This window comes from Liolophura sinensis, chromosome 4, assembly GCF_032854445.1.
Source record: "Liolophura sinensis isolate JHLJ2023 chromosome 4, CUHK_Ljap_v2, whole genome shotgun sequence".
Classification (NCBI taxonomy): domain Eukaryota; kingdom Metazoa; phylum Mollusca; class Polyplacophora; order Chitonida; family Chitonidae; genus Liolophura; species Liolophura sinensis.
The window spans coordinates 8,619,334-8,635,349 of NC_088298.1; the positions used below are offsets into that span (position 1 = coordinate 8,619,334).

Sequence of the window (16,016 nt, forward strand, 5' to 3'; positions counted from 1 at the left end):
GTTTGTTGTAGTGTGATATAGTGGTGATAACTCCAAATACCTGTGTAGTTTGTTGTAGTGTGATATAATGGTGATAACTCCAAATACCTGTGTAGTTTGTTGTAGTGCACTATACTGGTGATAACTCCAAATACCTGTGTAGTTTGTTGTAGTGCAATATACTGGTGATAACTCCAAATACCTGTGTAGTTTGTTGCAGTGCAATATACTGGTGATAACTCCAAATACCTGTACAGTTTGTTGCAGTGCAATATACTGGTGATAACTCCAAATACCTGTGTAGTGTGTTTTAGTGCGATATACTGGTGATAACTCCAAATACCTGTGTAGTTTGTTGTAGTGCAATATACTGGTGATAACTCCAAATACCTGTGTAGTGTGTTGCAGTGCAATATACTGGTAATAAATCCAAATACCTGTGTAGTGTGTTTTAGTGCGATATACAGTGGTGATAACTCCAAATACCTGTGTAGTTTGTTGTAGTGTGATATAGTGGTGATAACTCCAAATACCTGTGTAGTTTGTTGTAGTGTGATATAGTGGTGATAACTCCAAATACCTGTGTAGTTTGATGTAGTGTGATATAGTGGTGATAACTCCAAATACCTGTGTAGTTTGTTGTAGTGTGATATACTGGTGATAACTCCAAATACCTGTGCAGTGTGTTGCAGTGCAATATACTGGTAATAAATCCAAATACCTGTGTAGTGTGTTTTAGTGCGATATACAGTGGTGATAACTCCAAATACCTGTGTAGTTTGTTGTAGTGTGATATAGTGGTGAGAACTCCAAATACCTGTGTAGTTTGTTGTAGTGTGATATAGTGGTGATAACTCCAAATACCTGTGTAGTTTGTTGTAGTGTGATATACTGGTGATAACTCCAAATACCTGTGTAGTTTGTTGTAGTGCAATATACTGGTGACAACTCCAAATACCTGTGTAGTTTGTTGTAGTGTGATATAGTGGTGATAACTCCAAATACCTGTGTAGTTTGTTGTAGTGTGATATAATGGTGATAACTCCAAATACCTGTGTAGTTTGTTGTAGTGTGATATAATGGTGATAACTCCAAATACCTGTGCAGTTTGTTGTAGTGCGATATAATGGTGATAACTCCAAATACCTGTGTAGTTTGTTGTAGTGTGATATAGTGGTGATAACTCCAATGCTCAGAGCACGCTGTGTCAAATGGTAACATTCTGTTAGAAAGTTGAAACGACCTTGAAGCGTCAAGGGTAACAGCCCAATCTCCTTTTCAATGCAGCCTTGTGGCACTGAAAACATAATTCACACAACAATCAGAAAATTAAGATATTATCTACAAAACATTTTACATATTTCTGATCGATGTGTTTCAAATTAGAACATAGGTCTGTATACATGTATATCCTACCCTACACCATGAAGGGTTTTCCAAGTCAATAATCGAAGCCGAGGGCCTCCTTGGCCCGAGAGATAGGGTGCCAGCGCAAGAGCAATGACCCAGGGCCACCATGCGGATGCTGTGCATGCTCAGACTGGCTTCCCCTCCCGTCAGTTAAAGTATGGCAGCAATCTGTGGATGGTCAAGGGTTTCCCCGTGCTCTGCCCGGTTCACTACCCTCATAGTGCTAACCATCATCATATAAGTGAAATATTTTTGCGTATGACGTAAAACACAAGTCAAAGAAGTAAATTAATCCATAATCGCAAAACTAATTTCCAACAACAACCTTTTCAAAAGACTGTACATGTTGATGTAGTCTCAGACGAGACAACATACTACAATTGTTTCCCAAATGATTAGAAAACTTTTCAATTTGGTTTCAAATTTATATACATGTACTATGTACATGTACATTTTCCAGACCTGCTAGCCACACCTAAAGGACGAAAGTTCAAAAAACTTTTACAACTCTGTGGTGAAGTCTTTATGTTTGGTGATTTTTCCTGCATCAGGGCTTCCCAGAAAACATTTCTCAGTTTGTGTGGAGAAATGATCTCAAAATACGTATAAAGCATGAAAAGGTAAACACGTGAGAAGATTGAAGAAATACAAGACCGGTTTTCTAACAAAGTACAGGAAGGTTTATTTACTTGAAACATTATGCATATTTGGTTTCAGCAAAATTTCTAAAACTACTGTGAATTTCAACATTGTGCTGGGCTTCTTAAAGACACAGTTCACATAATACAAAATCCCCCTTCTCAATGTGAATTTTCTTCGAAATGCTAGGACTGACACTAGTTCAACTACATTAAACGTTGGGATCTATTTTCAACAATTTCTTGTAATAAAAAATTGTTGAAAATAGATCTCAACGTTTAATTTAAATGAACTAGGACTGACACGTTTATCTAAGAATATGCAAAATCCGCTCTAATGCGTGATGTCACCTGGCATGAATTTCATGCTGCTTCTTACCAATCTGTCCTCCAGCCAGACATGTTTCAAAGTCCAAATTCAGGCGACACGCTTCACTGGCCGGGTAGGTCATATCAACTTTCGCCAGGAGATCACTCGAGTATATGGCCGGCAAGAACAACTCAATCAAGACTGAGCAGAAGTTCAGCATATAACCTACCGGATAAAATATTAGTCACTGTTATAATCAGACACAAGCTTTCTGTCACACTTCCCTTTTGTTTCAATACTTAACAGACTTAAAGAAGCTTTGAAAAGGAACTAAAAAACGAAGATTAGGCCACGGATATAAGCAAAAGGAAAACAGATATGAAAAAAATGAGAAAAAAACTTTCAGGCGATGAATATTAGGTTTCTTCATGCATTTCCAGTCGAACTAGCAATACGAAATTTAGAGACACTTAAAATATTCGCCCAATCAAATCATCTAATTCTGAAATCAAATTGATACCATTTGATCGGTTTACCCACCGTCAGAGCAGCAAATCCCATTTTGAGCATCGGGGTCTGGTGACCAGCTGGTTCGCATATCATTAAATATGATCACAGCTGCTAACCAGGACAGTCCAGTTTCTCGAGAAACTTTTGCAGTCAGCACTTTCTTGACAGCTTTGAAGATGATATTTTGGCATCGGTGAAAAGCCTCTTGGATAACAGACTTGAAGATTGCGCAAAGAAAAATTGAAAGAAGTAAGATTATTAATATTTGAAATGTTAAATCTAATCCATATTACGTATTTATTACATCTATGTATACAAATATATTTATTGCTGAATATCTACTTTCAGTACGCTTTTCGTGAAATCAATGCAGTGTTTCTTTTGTGAAGGGGGGAGGGGGGAGGAGGGGAGGGGCAGAAGGAGAAGCAAAACTGAATTAGGATATTATCATACTATAACCTCCTGTAATCTATTTAAATGTACAAAGCCCCTATATATCAGAAGAAAAACACTGAAATTCACCCGAAAACTCAACTGCAGGCTCGAATACAAACTACACCAAAGGTCCAAATCGCAGCCTGCGGCACCTGGTTCTCAAACAGTGGACTCCTGTCTGCTGTGCATTATCTGGGTGATCTGAACATGGCAAACTACGAATCTTGTGGAGCAACTAATTACAAAGATTTCTTATTCGAGTTCAAAATACTGAAAAATCTTTTCTCAAGTTTATCTTCAGATTTTGAACAATATACATGTATATGTTTAGTATACTCAGACATCTTATCAAGCTGAAGCAATCATGGCTATCTGCTGTGACGGCAATTGAAAAATAATTTCAATTTCGAAAATTTTCAAAAGTTTCCTTTCATGAACGATATTCACCCTTACTGCCTGAAACTCTGTTATAATGTTGATACATTTACAAGAATATGTAGGTACTGTTCTGGCTATAGTTCACTGGTAAACTATGCCAAAGACACCAGACATGACACCCAGCTTTTTGCAGTAAACTGCACAGCAAAATTTACAAACCGTACTCAATCATATTTCAATTTCACGACGGCGGTCAGCGCTAAGGTATGTTGAAACCTGACAGAGCCCGAGGGAAACTCTAGACCATCCACAGGTTGCTGGCAGACCTTACCACATCCAATTAGAGAGGAAGCCAGAATGAGCTGGAATTCGCTGCAATCGCATTGGTGAGATCCTGGGTCAATGTGCTGTGCCAGCACGCTATACCCGCTATTCTATACAGGCCCATGCATCATGTTACAAAGTAAAGTAATGTAAAAAATAAAATACTAGCCGTATTTACTTCCACGGATTCCATTTCCTTGATGTTAGTAAGACTTTACCTCATGTTATTCATGTGCCGGGTTTCCTGGTGATCAGGGAACCGCACTCAAGAAGGAATATTCTTGAGTACGGCGTTAAACATCAGTCAACTAAATAAATAAAGTGTTCAGGGGGCTTCTATCATAAAATCGCTGACAAGTTATATAAACTTCTCTACGTTTTCGTCCGAAACTTTGTTTATTGATATTTTCAAGTCGCAAATTGCCGCCCACGTGTAGGGACACACCCCTTCAGTCACGTCACTTGAAGAATTTCTTTTTCCTTTTCTATAAACATATAAAGCGCACACGCACCAAACGTACGGAATATACAGATTGCGCGCCTTCATGCTGATGACGTCATATAGTTTTTTTTCTTTTTTCATACGTTTGAACTGTATGTGGTACAAATTTCCTCCCGCACAACCCTGGTCAAAGCCACGACGTTACCCTTCGACAACAGTGTTGGGTCGCGTGAAAAATTCATTGAATATACGGTCCAATATATACAGTCGACGTCTCTAAATCTCTCTGTAGTACGCATTTGGCAGATGGGTCAGAATTCTTAGGTTGAGATAAATGTTATGTACAATAATCTTTTTCTAGTACAGATTTATTTATATATTTATTTTACTGGAGTTCATTTTCTTACTAAAGAAAATTTCAATTACACATGTATGGCGGTAGCCAGTATTATAGTGAGTGAGTGCTTGGGGTTTAACGTCGTACTCAACAATTTTTCAGTCATATGACGACGACAGTATTATAGTGGTCGGAAGCCGGGAACATTCTATTACAGACGTAGCTGTAGGGCTACTACTGTGGCATATACGCCCCTTCGATGAGATAAAAGTAGTCTTGAACATTTTAACAATATGGTTTTATGTACATTGCAAACATCTGACTTATTCATTACGGCCTCTTTGCCTACTGGCAAAAGAAGTCTTATCTTCAGAAGTAATACCGGACTGTATAATTATACCTGTTACATTGTGCATCTTTAATTCTTTTTCTCTTTCCGTTAATTTGTAATGTAGATTACTTAGTCTGAAATAGAGAACTGTTATTATACTGACCTCTAACTGCTTCACATCTGATTCTGTCACCCTTGGGAAGCCTCGGATCTGTAGGAACGGGATAGCAGCCGGCGAGTTCTTTAGATTAGGGTCTCGGAGGCTTGCTCCGGCAGTCGTTATTGATAACAACGACCCAAAGATTGACTTGTTCTCAAAGAAGTTTCCCTGAAAATAAGAGAATAAGACAAGAAGCGAGTGAGGCATTGTTTAAGATAGTGTGCCAACCCACTTCTAGGCCTGCAGGCAATTAATTCTAGACCAGAGACGTCTAATAAATTGCAATTAACATCACTGCATATTTTACCTTATTCTGCTTAATTCACGGTGCTGGGGGGTGGGGGTGGGGGGTAAATTGTTGTTATTTATGCATTTACATGAACAGTTAGAAGAAACCCTAACTGCATGAGGTAAATTGACACCGGTTACGTATGAGGTTAAATTGAGGCCGGTTACGTATGACCATTTGCCAGCTATCAAACTTACGTCGCTGCTCTGGTCTTACTCTTTATGCTTTACATCTTTAATGGGAGACTTGACGACGAGCTACACAGAAGATCCCTAATCGCAGTAGAACACGACATTTTCTTTTGTGCCGTTGCAGTGCTGGTGTACTTCATATCTGTTTTATGTGCACACATACATAAATTAACGTGAGAAAATAAAAGAAAGAACACAAGAGTTCACGCCACTGAACCGTCTTGATACAGGCGGGAAGGGCGTTTTACGACGTCCCAATTATTTATTTATTTATCTATTTATTTACTTATCTGATTGGTGTTTAACGCCGTACTCAAGAATATTTCACTTATACGAAGGCGGCCAGCATTATGGTGGGTGGAAACCGGGCAGACCCCGGGGGAAACCCACGACCATCCGCAGGTTGCTGGAAGATCTTCCCACGTACGGCCGGAGAGGATGTACCCTGACAATATGACTGAACCTGAACACTGAACAAACTGTTACAAATCAAAAACAGCACCAGACCAAGCCCCGGGATCAGGAAGCGATGTTAGACTTGAGTCAAAATTTCAAATCACTTTCAAATTGTTATTTTTTATCTAACAAGATCAAAATATTGCTTCACCTCTGAATAAATTCTGGATAAGTTATTGTAAAACAAATTTCACCTAAAAGAAAGGACAGAAAGGAGCTTGCCAAGTCTAATGATTGGAATTTTGACTTAAGTCTAAGATACCTTCGTGATCCCGAGGCCAAATGCTAAAACAAAAAAATGCTAGTGCTTGGTGGTCGTCAGGTAAAGCAAACTTAGACAGCGGTGCATACGCTGCAAGGAGAACGACAAGCACAAAATATCTCACCAATGTGTCAGCAGCCTCCTTCACTTCCTCTTCCAGAACTGATTTGAGAGCATGACCGCACGCAGGCTGAAAAAAACAATTTTTTTTTCTTTGTCAGGGCAGAGTTTATAAGTTTCCAACCCTCAGAGATAAGAGAAACAGTAATATGAAATAAGCATTAGTTAGAAAGACCATTTATAAACCAGTATATGAAAATGGCTTCACTAATTTATTTTAGCTCTTTTCACCTAATAAATACCGACAAATGTTTGAACTGTATGGTGAGATTCACGGATGTATGGGTCGAAACAGACATTTGTATACCATCTATCAACCTAGATGGACGTTCCGGGTCAATTGTCGCAAAGCCAAAAAAATCAAAAAATTTATTTATTTATTTATTTGATTGGTGTTTTACGCCGTACTCAAGAATATTTCACTTATACGACGGCGGCCAGCATTATGGTGGGTGAAAACCGGGCACAGCCCTCAGGAAACCGACGACCTTCCGCAAGTTGCTGGAAGACCTTCCCACGTACGGCCGGAGAGGAAGCCAGCATGAGCTGGACTTGAACTCACAGCGACCGCATTGGTGAGAGACTCCTGGGTCATGGCGCTGCGCTAGCACGATAACCAACTTAGCCACAGAGGGAGCCCCCCCCCCCCTCCCCCTCCCCACATTTACAACTAAGACCACATTTACAACTAACTTTTCGCACTCTTTTGTTTCAAGTCTATGTGATTTTCACGTTTTCTCCACCAGACACTTTAAAAATTCCTAATCTGAAAATTGTACAAGTTCAATTTTGTTTCTTTTATTTATTTGATTGGTGTTGAATCTTACATTATACAAAAAATTGTATAAAATTGATATATTTATTTACTGATTGGTGTTTTGCGCCGTATATACTCCAGAATATTTCAATTATATGACGGCAGCCAGCATTACGCTGGGAGGAAATCCACGGCCGAATGTGGGAAGGTTTGCCCCTCAACCAGCAGATGGCCATGGGAAGCCAGTATGAGCGGGACTTGAACTCAAAGCGACCTCATTAGTGGGAGGCTTCTGGTTCTTTGTTCCTCGCTGGCACACTAACCACCAGATCATGTAGGTCCCCGGCTGGTTTTAAAGACACACCTTGAGTGTCAGTATGTGGTCATAAAAGCCCACCTTTGAACACTACACATTTCACTTCATTTAATGAAAATAAAGTGAAAATTAAATGTATTTTCAGATATAGATTTCATACTTCCAGATTTGTTCAAATGTACACTTAAAGCACTATACACATTAAATTATTCAACACTATAAAACGACCTCATGAGCTAAATATTCACAAAAAACAAAGAAGTTAATCAAGCAATTTCCAAACAGAAATCTCCAATAGAGTGTTGACGTCATCGTAGCTCAATCATCTTAAGACGTAAGTCAAAAATTCCAACACAGCTACAATTAAAACGTGTTGCTCTAGGAAGTTTACACTTTGTACACTAATTCTTTGAGGAACAATTTACCAACCACAATTTCAGGTCTTCCTTGATCTGAATTTGGATAATCACTTGCAATTTATGACTCATTTCTCAGGTTGCTTGATAAATACGAGACTACATCTGTTTATGAATCGGCTAGCCCACAGTATATGTGTGCCACAATGGGTCTCAAGTTCAAGGCTCGCCACAATAGCGCTGAAATATTGCCGATGTGACGTTGAGCCATAATCATTCATTCATTCCATCTGAAGGCTTTTCCACGTCTAAAAGGACTAGAAATTTAAAGGAAAAGAAAACATAAAAATGTTGCCAAAATCACACGAGAGGGCATGAAAACTTATTTGCAAATATGGTCTTTCATAATTTTTTTTTTTGTTTTTTTTCTTTCAAGCGAAAATGGAATTTGAAAATATTTTTGTATGGTGGGTATTTAGGGCCACCTCTTGGTGAACACGGTCTTTACATAATAACGTTTGTAGTAAGGGTCTGACACATGTACAATCAACTTACTTGAATGTAAATTTGTTGTTGATGTCAAAACACATGCCTTTAATCTGAATTATGATAATATTTATGAATATACAAAAACATAAATATGAAAATCAAATTGAACCATTTCTAGCTGAAAAGACCAAATTCTAGTGCAAATATATTTATTAATCATGTGTTACATCCTCATTTTAACATTATTACACAAAGTCAATATATACCAAGATGTGATACCAAATACCCACCGTACAAAAGTGATTGTTAAGTGTTTTTTTCTCTCTAAAGAATTACAAATTGAAAAAACTATTTACAACTATTCACATTTACAACTAACCTTTCGCACTGTTTCGTCTGATCTCTATGTGATTTTTTTGTTATGTCCACCACACTTTCCAAGGCTTTTAAATCCAACTACAAACCCTGCCTTCTACTCAAGCTTACTCCATGTTTACATTTTCTTTACTTTTAAGAAGCCGCCTACGAGCGCGCTAAGAGATTTCGGCTACGCAAACAGTGCTTAGCATAATATTTGCAGGTGATCACTTACCTTCTTACTGATGATGTGTAGCAGATTTGACAACATTCCTGGGCAAATTTGTTCAAAAGTGTATTAAGCCCAGTATTAACGTTAGTTGAGACTAAAGTGTCATTTTTAATACTTTTTATAGGATCAGACTGGTATTAATATTTAAGCCTGGCTTAACTTTTATACACGTGTGATCAACTGGGCCCAGATCTCTAGCACATCATAATCGTTGAAATCTGACTGGTTAACAAACAAAGTTTAAACTAACATTTTCCACAAGAATTTCCAAGGCTTGCAAAGTAACCCCTTCTTGCGCAATGACATCATCCACTCTGAAATCAGAAAAGTTTAATTTGTTTTGGCGTTTCCTTGCTCGGTGTTTAAATGTTCGTATAATTAACTGATCAAAATCTGATACCATACTCAATCTTTTTTCAATGATACCATTGGCCAAATCCAAGCCACATGGGGGGGGGGGCTGTTGCAAGACCTCAACAGAACAGAAATTGCTAAACGCAGGTAAAAAGAATCTGTGACGCCAGTGTGCGTTAGCTTAATCAATATGGTGCACAAAGTCAACCGTAAATCTTAATTTGTAATTTTTCTTTTTTTTTCACTGTTTATAAAATGTAAAAAAAACAACATCTTTGGAACCAGCACTAAATGGCTTTTAAATATTAAGTTTAAAATCATAAGAGCAAATCCTCACCACTTACCGTGACACAGCTTTCAGTTGTCTTCCCGCAGCTTGCAGAAGACTTCTCAGCAACTTGTTGTTGTTGTTGTGTTGCAAAAGACGAGTTAACAAATTCTCTGAGATGAAGACTCCGTTTGTTGCCCGCCCCGCAATACATGACAGCACTTTGGCAGTCTCCTGAAATACAAACAAGAGGTACACATACAAATATTTATTTATTCATTTATTTGATCGGTGTTTTACGCCGCACTCAAGAATATTTCACTTATACAACGGCGGCCCGCATTATGGTGGAAGGAAAACTAGGCACAGCCCTTCGGAAAAGCACGACCATCCGCATGTTGCTGATAAGCCTTCCCACGCACGACCGGACAGGCAGCCAGGAAGAGCTGGGTGTGAAGTGACAGGCTCCTGGGTCATTGTGCTACACTATGCCACGAAGGCCGCGCATATTCCACGTATATGACGGTCACATACACAAGGCTTACTAGGAGCAAGGTGTGCAGGTCATCAGAAAAACTACCTATTGGACTACCCATATATCTCAAATACGTCAAAAGTCACAAAGTCATAAGGCCACTCTAATTTTAATTGCTGGTATGCATAACAAATCTTTTATCAATGTCGAAGTATGGATAAAAATATATGTTAAAAACCATCTAATTTACGGAAAATGTGGAGTATCTGTGGCAGTTTTCACTGCTGATGAAATGTTTAATACATGATGAGAAAGACTTGAAAAACCTGAAAATCACAAAAAAACGTATTTAGTTGTTAAGTCATAAAACTTAAATTGTAAGTCGTATATCTGTAAGTGATAAATCTTTAGTTGTAGGGGATAAATCTTAAGTTGTAAGTCATAACTCTTACGTTGCAAGTCATAACTCTTGAGCTGTAAGTCATAACTTTTGAGCTGTAAGTCATAACTCTTAAATCATAAATGATAAGTACATGCACTTAAGTTATACTTACGTTTGACGACCCACCAAAGTAACCACTCCAAAGGTCTTCATCAAACCCAGAATCCTCTTCTGATTTGCATAATTAACAGTTAGAGTTAGAATTTCTCAAATGGTATTGAAAACTACAAAATCATAAACACTAGTTTCATAAATAGTGGAAAACTGAAAAATCTGAAATACCAATTTATTTGTGTATCTTGAGTTTCAACATTTCCATGAAAATTAAATGGTAAATAACAATTCTGTCTTAGATTTCTAATGATCTTTGTAAAACTATACAAGTACAAATCTGCAACGATTGAGATGGAACCCAGGTAGCCACGAGGGGAGGCGACATCAATTTTATTTTGCTTGTGTGTCCCACCAGCGAGCGGACTTGAATGAAAAAAAATTGAATGAAACAAAAACTAAATATTCAACTTGATATTTTGTCCAATCTGCACGGATTTGCATTCTTTTTCTAAAATAGTCACCTGTGTTAAACAAAAACCATTGAATCCTGGCTTGATTTCAAACTTATCCTCCACTTTGGATTTGGGCCTGTATTTGTCAAACGTCTAAAAACATTAAGTCTAAAATTCAAACACAACCACAAATAAAATGCTTTGCTCTAGAAAGATTAAAATTTGTGCACTGATTCGTCACTGCAGAATAATGTACTTACCACAATTTGAGTAGTTTCCCTTTCTCAATTTGGCTTTTTAAGCACTTGAAAATTATGACTAAGTTTGATTGATAACACGGGCCCGGGACCGTAGCGTACATAAGACCAACAAAATATTTGTTTATTTATTTATGTATTTATTTATTTGATTCGTGTTTTATGCCCTATTCAAGAATATTTCACTTATACGACGGCGACCAGCATTACGGTGGGAGGAAACCGGACAGAGCCCGGGCAAACCCACGACGATCCGCAGGTTACTGCAGACATTCCTACGAATACTGCCGGAGGGAAAGCCAGCATGAGCTGGGTAGAACTCATGCAGAGGTGAGAGGCTCTTGGATCATTGCGCCGCGGCAGCACGCTAACCACCTCAGCCACGGAGACTCCCCATCAACTAAATAAATCACTCAATTATTAAATATTAAGGCAAAAACTGACCCACCTTTAACGATCTCCACTACAATGAGGTCAATAAAGTAGCTTGAGGCGAAAGCACATAATTCTCTCAAAAAACCATCCTTGTGCTGATGCCATTTTTCTTCGCTTCGCTGAAAGCATACCGTTGCAAATGCGACCTTGTCAAGCTGGCGAACTACCATGGTCTTGAGGGTCTCAGGAACACGGTGAACGATATCGTCCTTGGTGACTGGAAGGGTATCGCCTGGTATTTTCAATGTTCTGTTCACAGATGTGTATGTTGGCCTTGACACTTCTGAAACTATCTGCAATATATAAAACTGCAATGTAATTCATGTATTATGACGCGGAGTATACTACATACTGTGTCAATAAAATAGATAGTTTAAATACACATGCATAGAAACACGTCATAAAATTTAATCGAAAGATTTTTAATGCAAATATATCTTATGAAGTCATATATAAAATGTAAAAAAATTCGAAGTAATACATATTTTTATCTATGGTAAATTGCCTTAAAAATGTTACTTTAGGTTATTTATTTGATTGGTGTTTTACGCCGTACTCAAGAATATCTGACTTATACGACGTAAGCCAACATTATGGTGTGAGTAAACAGGGCAGAGTCCTGGGAGGAAACCCACGGCCACGGAGATTCCCCTATTACTTCTGATGCCCAATCTTGCATCTTCCAGTACGATATCATCCAACATTTTAAACACACTTTAAAACACCTTTCTATGATAGGGACTACTTTCTAAGAACACTTTAAAACACCTTTCTAATATAGAGACTACTTTTTAAACACACTTTAAAACATCTTTCTAAGATAGACTACTTTTTAAACACACGTTATAACACCTTTCTAAACTAGAGACTACTTTTTAAACACACTTTAAAACACCTTTCTAATATAGAGACTACTTTTTAAACACACTTTAAAACACCTTTCTAAAATAGAGACTACTTTTTAAACACACTTCAAAACACCTTTCTAAGATAGAGACTACTTTTTAAACACACTTTAAAACACCTTTCTAAGATAGAGACTACTTTTTAAACACACTTTAAAACACCTTTCTAATATAGAGACTACTTTTTAAACACATTTTAAAACATCTTCCTAAAACAGAGACTACTTTTTAAACACATTTTAAAACATCTTTCTAATATAGAGACTACTTTTTAAACACATTTTAAAACACCTTTCTAAGATAGAGACTACTTTTTAAACACACTTTAAAACATCTTCCTAAGATAGAGACTACTTTTTAAACACACTTTAAAACACCTTTCTAAGATAGAGACTACTTTTTAAACACACTTAAAAACATCTTTCTAAAATAGAGACTACTTTTTAAACACATTTTAAAACATCTTTCTAAAATAGAGACTACTTTTTAAACACATTTTAAAACATCTTTCTAAGATAGAGACTACTATTTAAACACACTTTATAACATCTTTCTAAGATAGAGACTACGTTTTAAACACACTTTAAACCATCTTTCTAAGATTAAGACTACGTTTTAAACACACTTTAAAACATCTTTCTAAGATAGAGACTACTTTTTAAACACATTTTATAACACCTTTCTAAGATTAAGACCACGTTTTAAACACACTTTAAAACATCTTTCTAAGATAGGGGCTAATTTTTAAACACATTTTATAACACCTTTCTAAGATAGAGACTCAGGTAAAATGTGCCACTTAATCATGGCCAAAATCTTAGATCGTATATTTATTTTACTACCCCATATACAGAAGGCCCATTTATTTAAAACCCAACCCAAACAAAATGGAAAATTTCAACGGAATAGCAAGATAAGCCTCCTTCTATTGTACCAAGCATAACGCTCATATGGTTTTCACTCTTTTAGGGATAGCAGACAATCGATCTATTTTCCATCAGACTTACATAATCTCATTAGCCCCTTCATACAATGGATTAATTATACTTACGATAGAGTGAGTCAGTGCTTAGAGTTTAACGTCGTACTGAGCAATTTTTCAGTTATATGACGACGATACTTACGACAGAACATTCCAATATATGAGACAGCGTTTCTATGACAACAGATGGCTTAATTCCCGCCCCAGAAGTAGTCATTTTATCCTGGTCCCCTGAGGAGAGAAGAGTTGAGAATATGATAATTGTACTCCTACTAAATATTCTACGATAAATAAAATGATAATGATAGTACCAAATATAAATGTATACGGATATATAAACGGTGTTTCAGTTGTCTAGCATATTTTTCCCAAATTAAGAGTTGGGTTAATAAAACCGTAACTGAGGTAAATTGACAAGAGGCCGTATTTCATGGTTTACGTGTGACAATTGCCAATTATCACACATTATCACGTGTGACCATTTGTCAACTATCACACATTATCACGTGTGACCATTTGCCAATAATCACACGTTATCACGTGTGACCATTTGTCAATTATCACACATTATCAGGCGTGACCATTTGCCAATTATCGCATATGATCACGTGTGACCATTTGCCAATTATCACACTGCCGTGGCTGTTGTGGATTGTGTGTGTACTCTCTATACAGTTCGTGTTTCATTATGTTATACAGCTTGTAAGATTGGAAAGGTAAATACCGCAAGGAATACTGTTGAGCACGGCGTAAAACACCAATCAAATAAATAAATAAATAAATACCGCAAAGTCTTTAATAGTAATTTGCTGTGTATAACGCCGCATGAGGTGCTGCCGCCCAACGTTAAGCATGTGCAGGCGTATCCCCAAGGCTTTCTCCTTGGGCTCATTCTTTTTATTTTGTATTTATTTATTTTTTTATTTGATTCATGTTAATCCTGTACTCGGGGATATTTCACTTATATCACGACAGCCAGCATTATGCCGGGAGGAAAGCCTACAAATCCCAGGGGAAACCCACGACCTTCCGCAGGTCGCTGAAGACCATGCAACGAACACCTGGAGAAGATTTTCAGTTTGTATATGTAGTAACAATCAGACGGACTTACGCAGCTTGATCAAGTAGTTTACAATTACCAACACTCTCGAGAAGTTTATTTATTTATTTACTTCGATTCTGACGTCATAATCAAAACGAAATAAATACATACAAAGGAAAATTAAACTGCATGTAAAATATCTTATCCAAAATACACACATCATTGGGGGACAACTACCATTCAATTGTTATTGTAGACGGGGCTGGTTTCTTGCGCTCTGGTTACCCGTCTCCTGAGATTGAATGTACATCGAATAAGAAGTTGGAGGTGCGGGTACGGTAACTCTATGGCCCAGAGCACATAAACTACATTTCACACACATGAAATGTGTGTTTGTTCTAGCGTGACGGATCATAAGCCGTAAATACCTAGCTGTAAACATGTACGTCAAACTGTTCGTTACGACAACAACGCTACGATGCTTCCGACTATCTCAGCATCCCAATGCATTACTCTTATAAACCCCTTGAAGCAACAAAAAGTACTGAAATGAGAACTTACCGTTTGTATCGTTAGACAAGCTCCGCTGGGACAATATTCTGTGATTAAAACTACAGTAAACTCTAAGAATCGCTTATCAATTAATGAATTAATTAATTCCCGAATGACGGGAATCGTGTGGTGAAGATACATATAGCCTACGTGTACACGTCCCTAGAATGACCCGGAGATGGTCTGACGAGCGACAGGAATGTTTGTGTCGCAATACACCACAAGGAAGCCGCCAGCGTGTACAAAAAAAAAATGCACGTATACACTCAAAAAATTAATACCTTAATTTTAACAGAAAGTCTGAGTGAGTGAGTGAGTGAGTGCTTGGGGTTTAACGTCGTACTCCACAATTTTTCAGTCATATGACAATGAAGGAATCCTTAGGGTGCATGTACGTGTAATGTGCCTCCTTGCAGCAGGACGGGTTTCCACCGCTCTTTTATCTAGTGCTGCTTCCCGCACTATCCCCTTCATGCTGAACGCCAAGTGAGGAAGTTACAACTTCCTCTTTTAAAGTCTTAGGTGTTACTCGATCAAGGATTGATCCTGGATCCCGAAGCGGACGCTCTACCAACTGTGCTATCCGGTCCGGTAACAGAAAGTCTGATGCATGAGCGATGCTAGAATAGTCTGTTATTAAAGCATAATATTGTATTACTGGGCTGTATATGTACGCGTACACTCAGTAAAATAACTTGTTGGTTCTAACAGAAAGTCTG

At 37.7% G+C, this 16,016-nt stretch overlaps 1 protein-coding gene across 1 annotated transcript in view; it reads right to left on the reverse strand.

Annotated features, from left to right (window-relative positions):
• The window catches only part of LOC135464377 (uncharacterized), a 54,958-nt gene that overhangs the window by 24,769 nt on the left and 14,173 nt on the right, over positions 1-16,016 (reverse strand). The window contains exons 7-16 of the mRNA XM_064741802.1: positions 13,846-13,934; positions 11,830-12,109; positions 10,731-10,789; positions 9,778-9,935; positions 9,330-9,393; positions 6,577-6,642; positions 5,258-5,422; positions 2,878-3,064; positions 2,407-2,562; positions 1,126-1,276 (exon numbers count right to left, since the gene is read on the reverse strand). Of these exons, the coding sequence (XP_064597872.1) occupies positions 1,126-1,276; positions 2,407-2,562; positions 2,878-3,064; positions 5,258-5,422; positions 6,577-6,642; positions 9,330-9,393; positions 9,778-9,935; positions 10,731-10,789; positions 11,830-12,109; positions 13,846-13,934 (1,375 nt within the window). The remainder of the gene's footprint in view (positions 1-1,125; positions 1,277-2,406; positions 2,563-2,877; positions 3,065-5,257; positions 5,423-6,576; positions 6,643-9,329; positions 9,394-9,777; positions 9,936-10,730; positions 10,790-11,829; positions 12,110-13,845; positions 13,935-16,016) is intronic.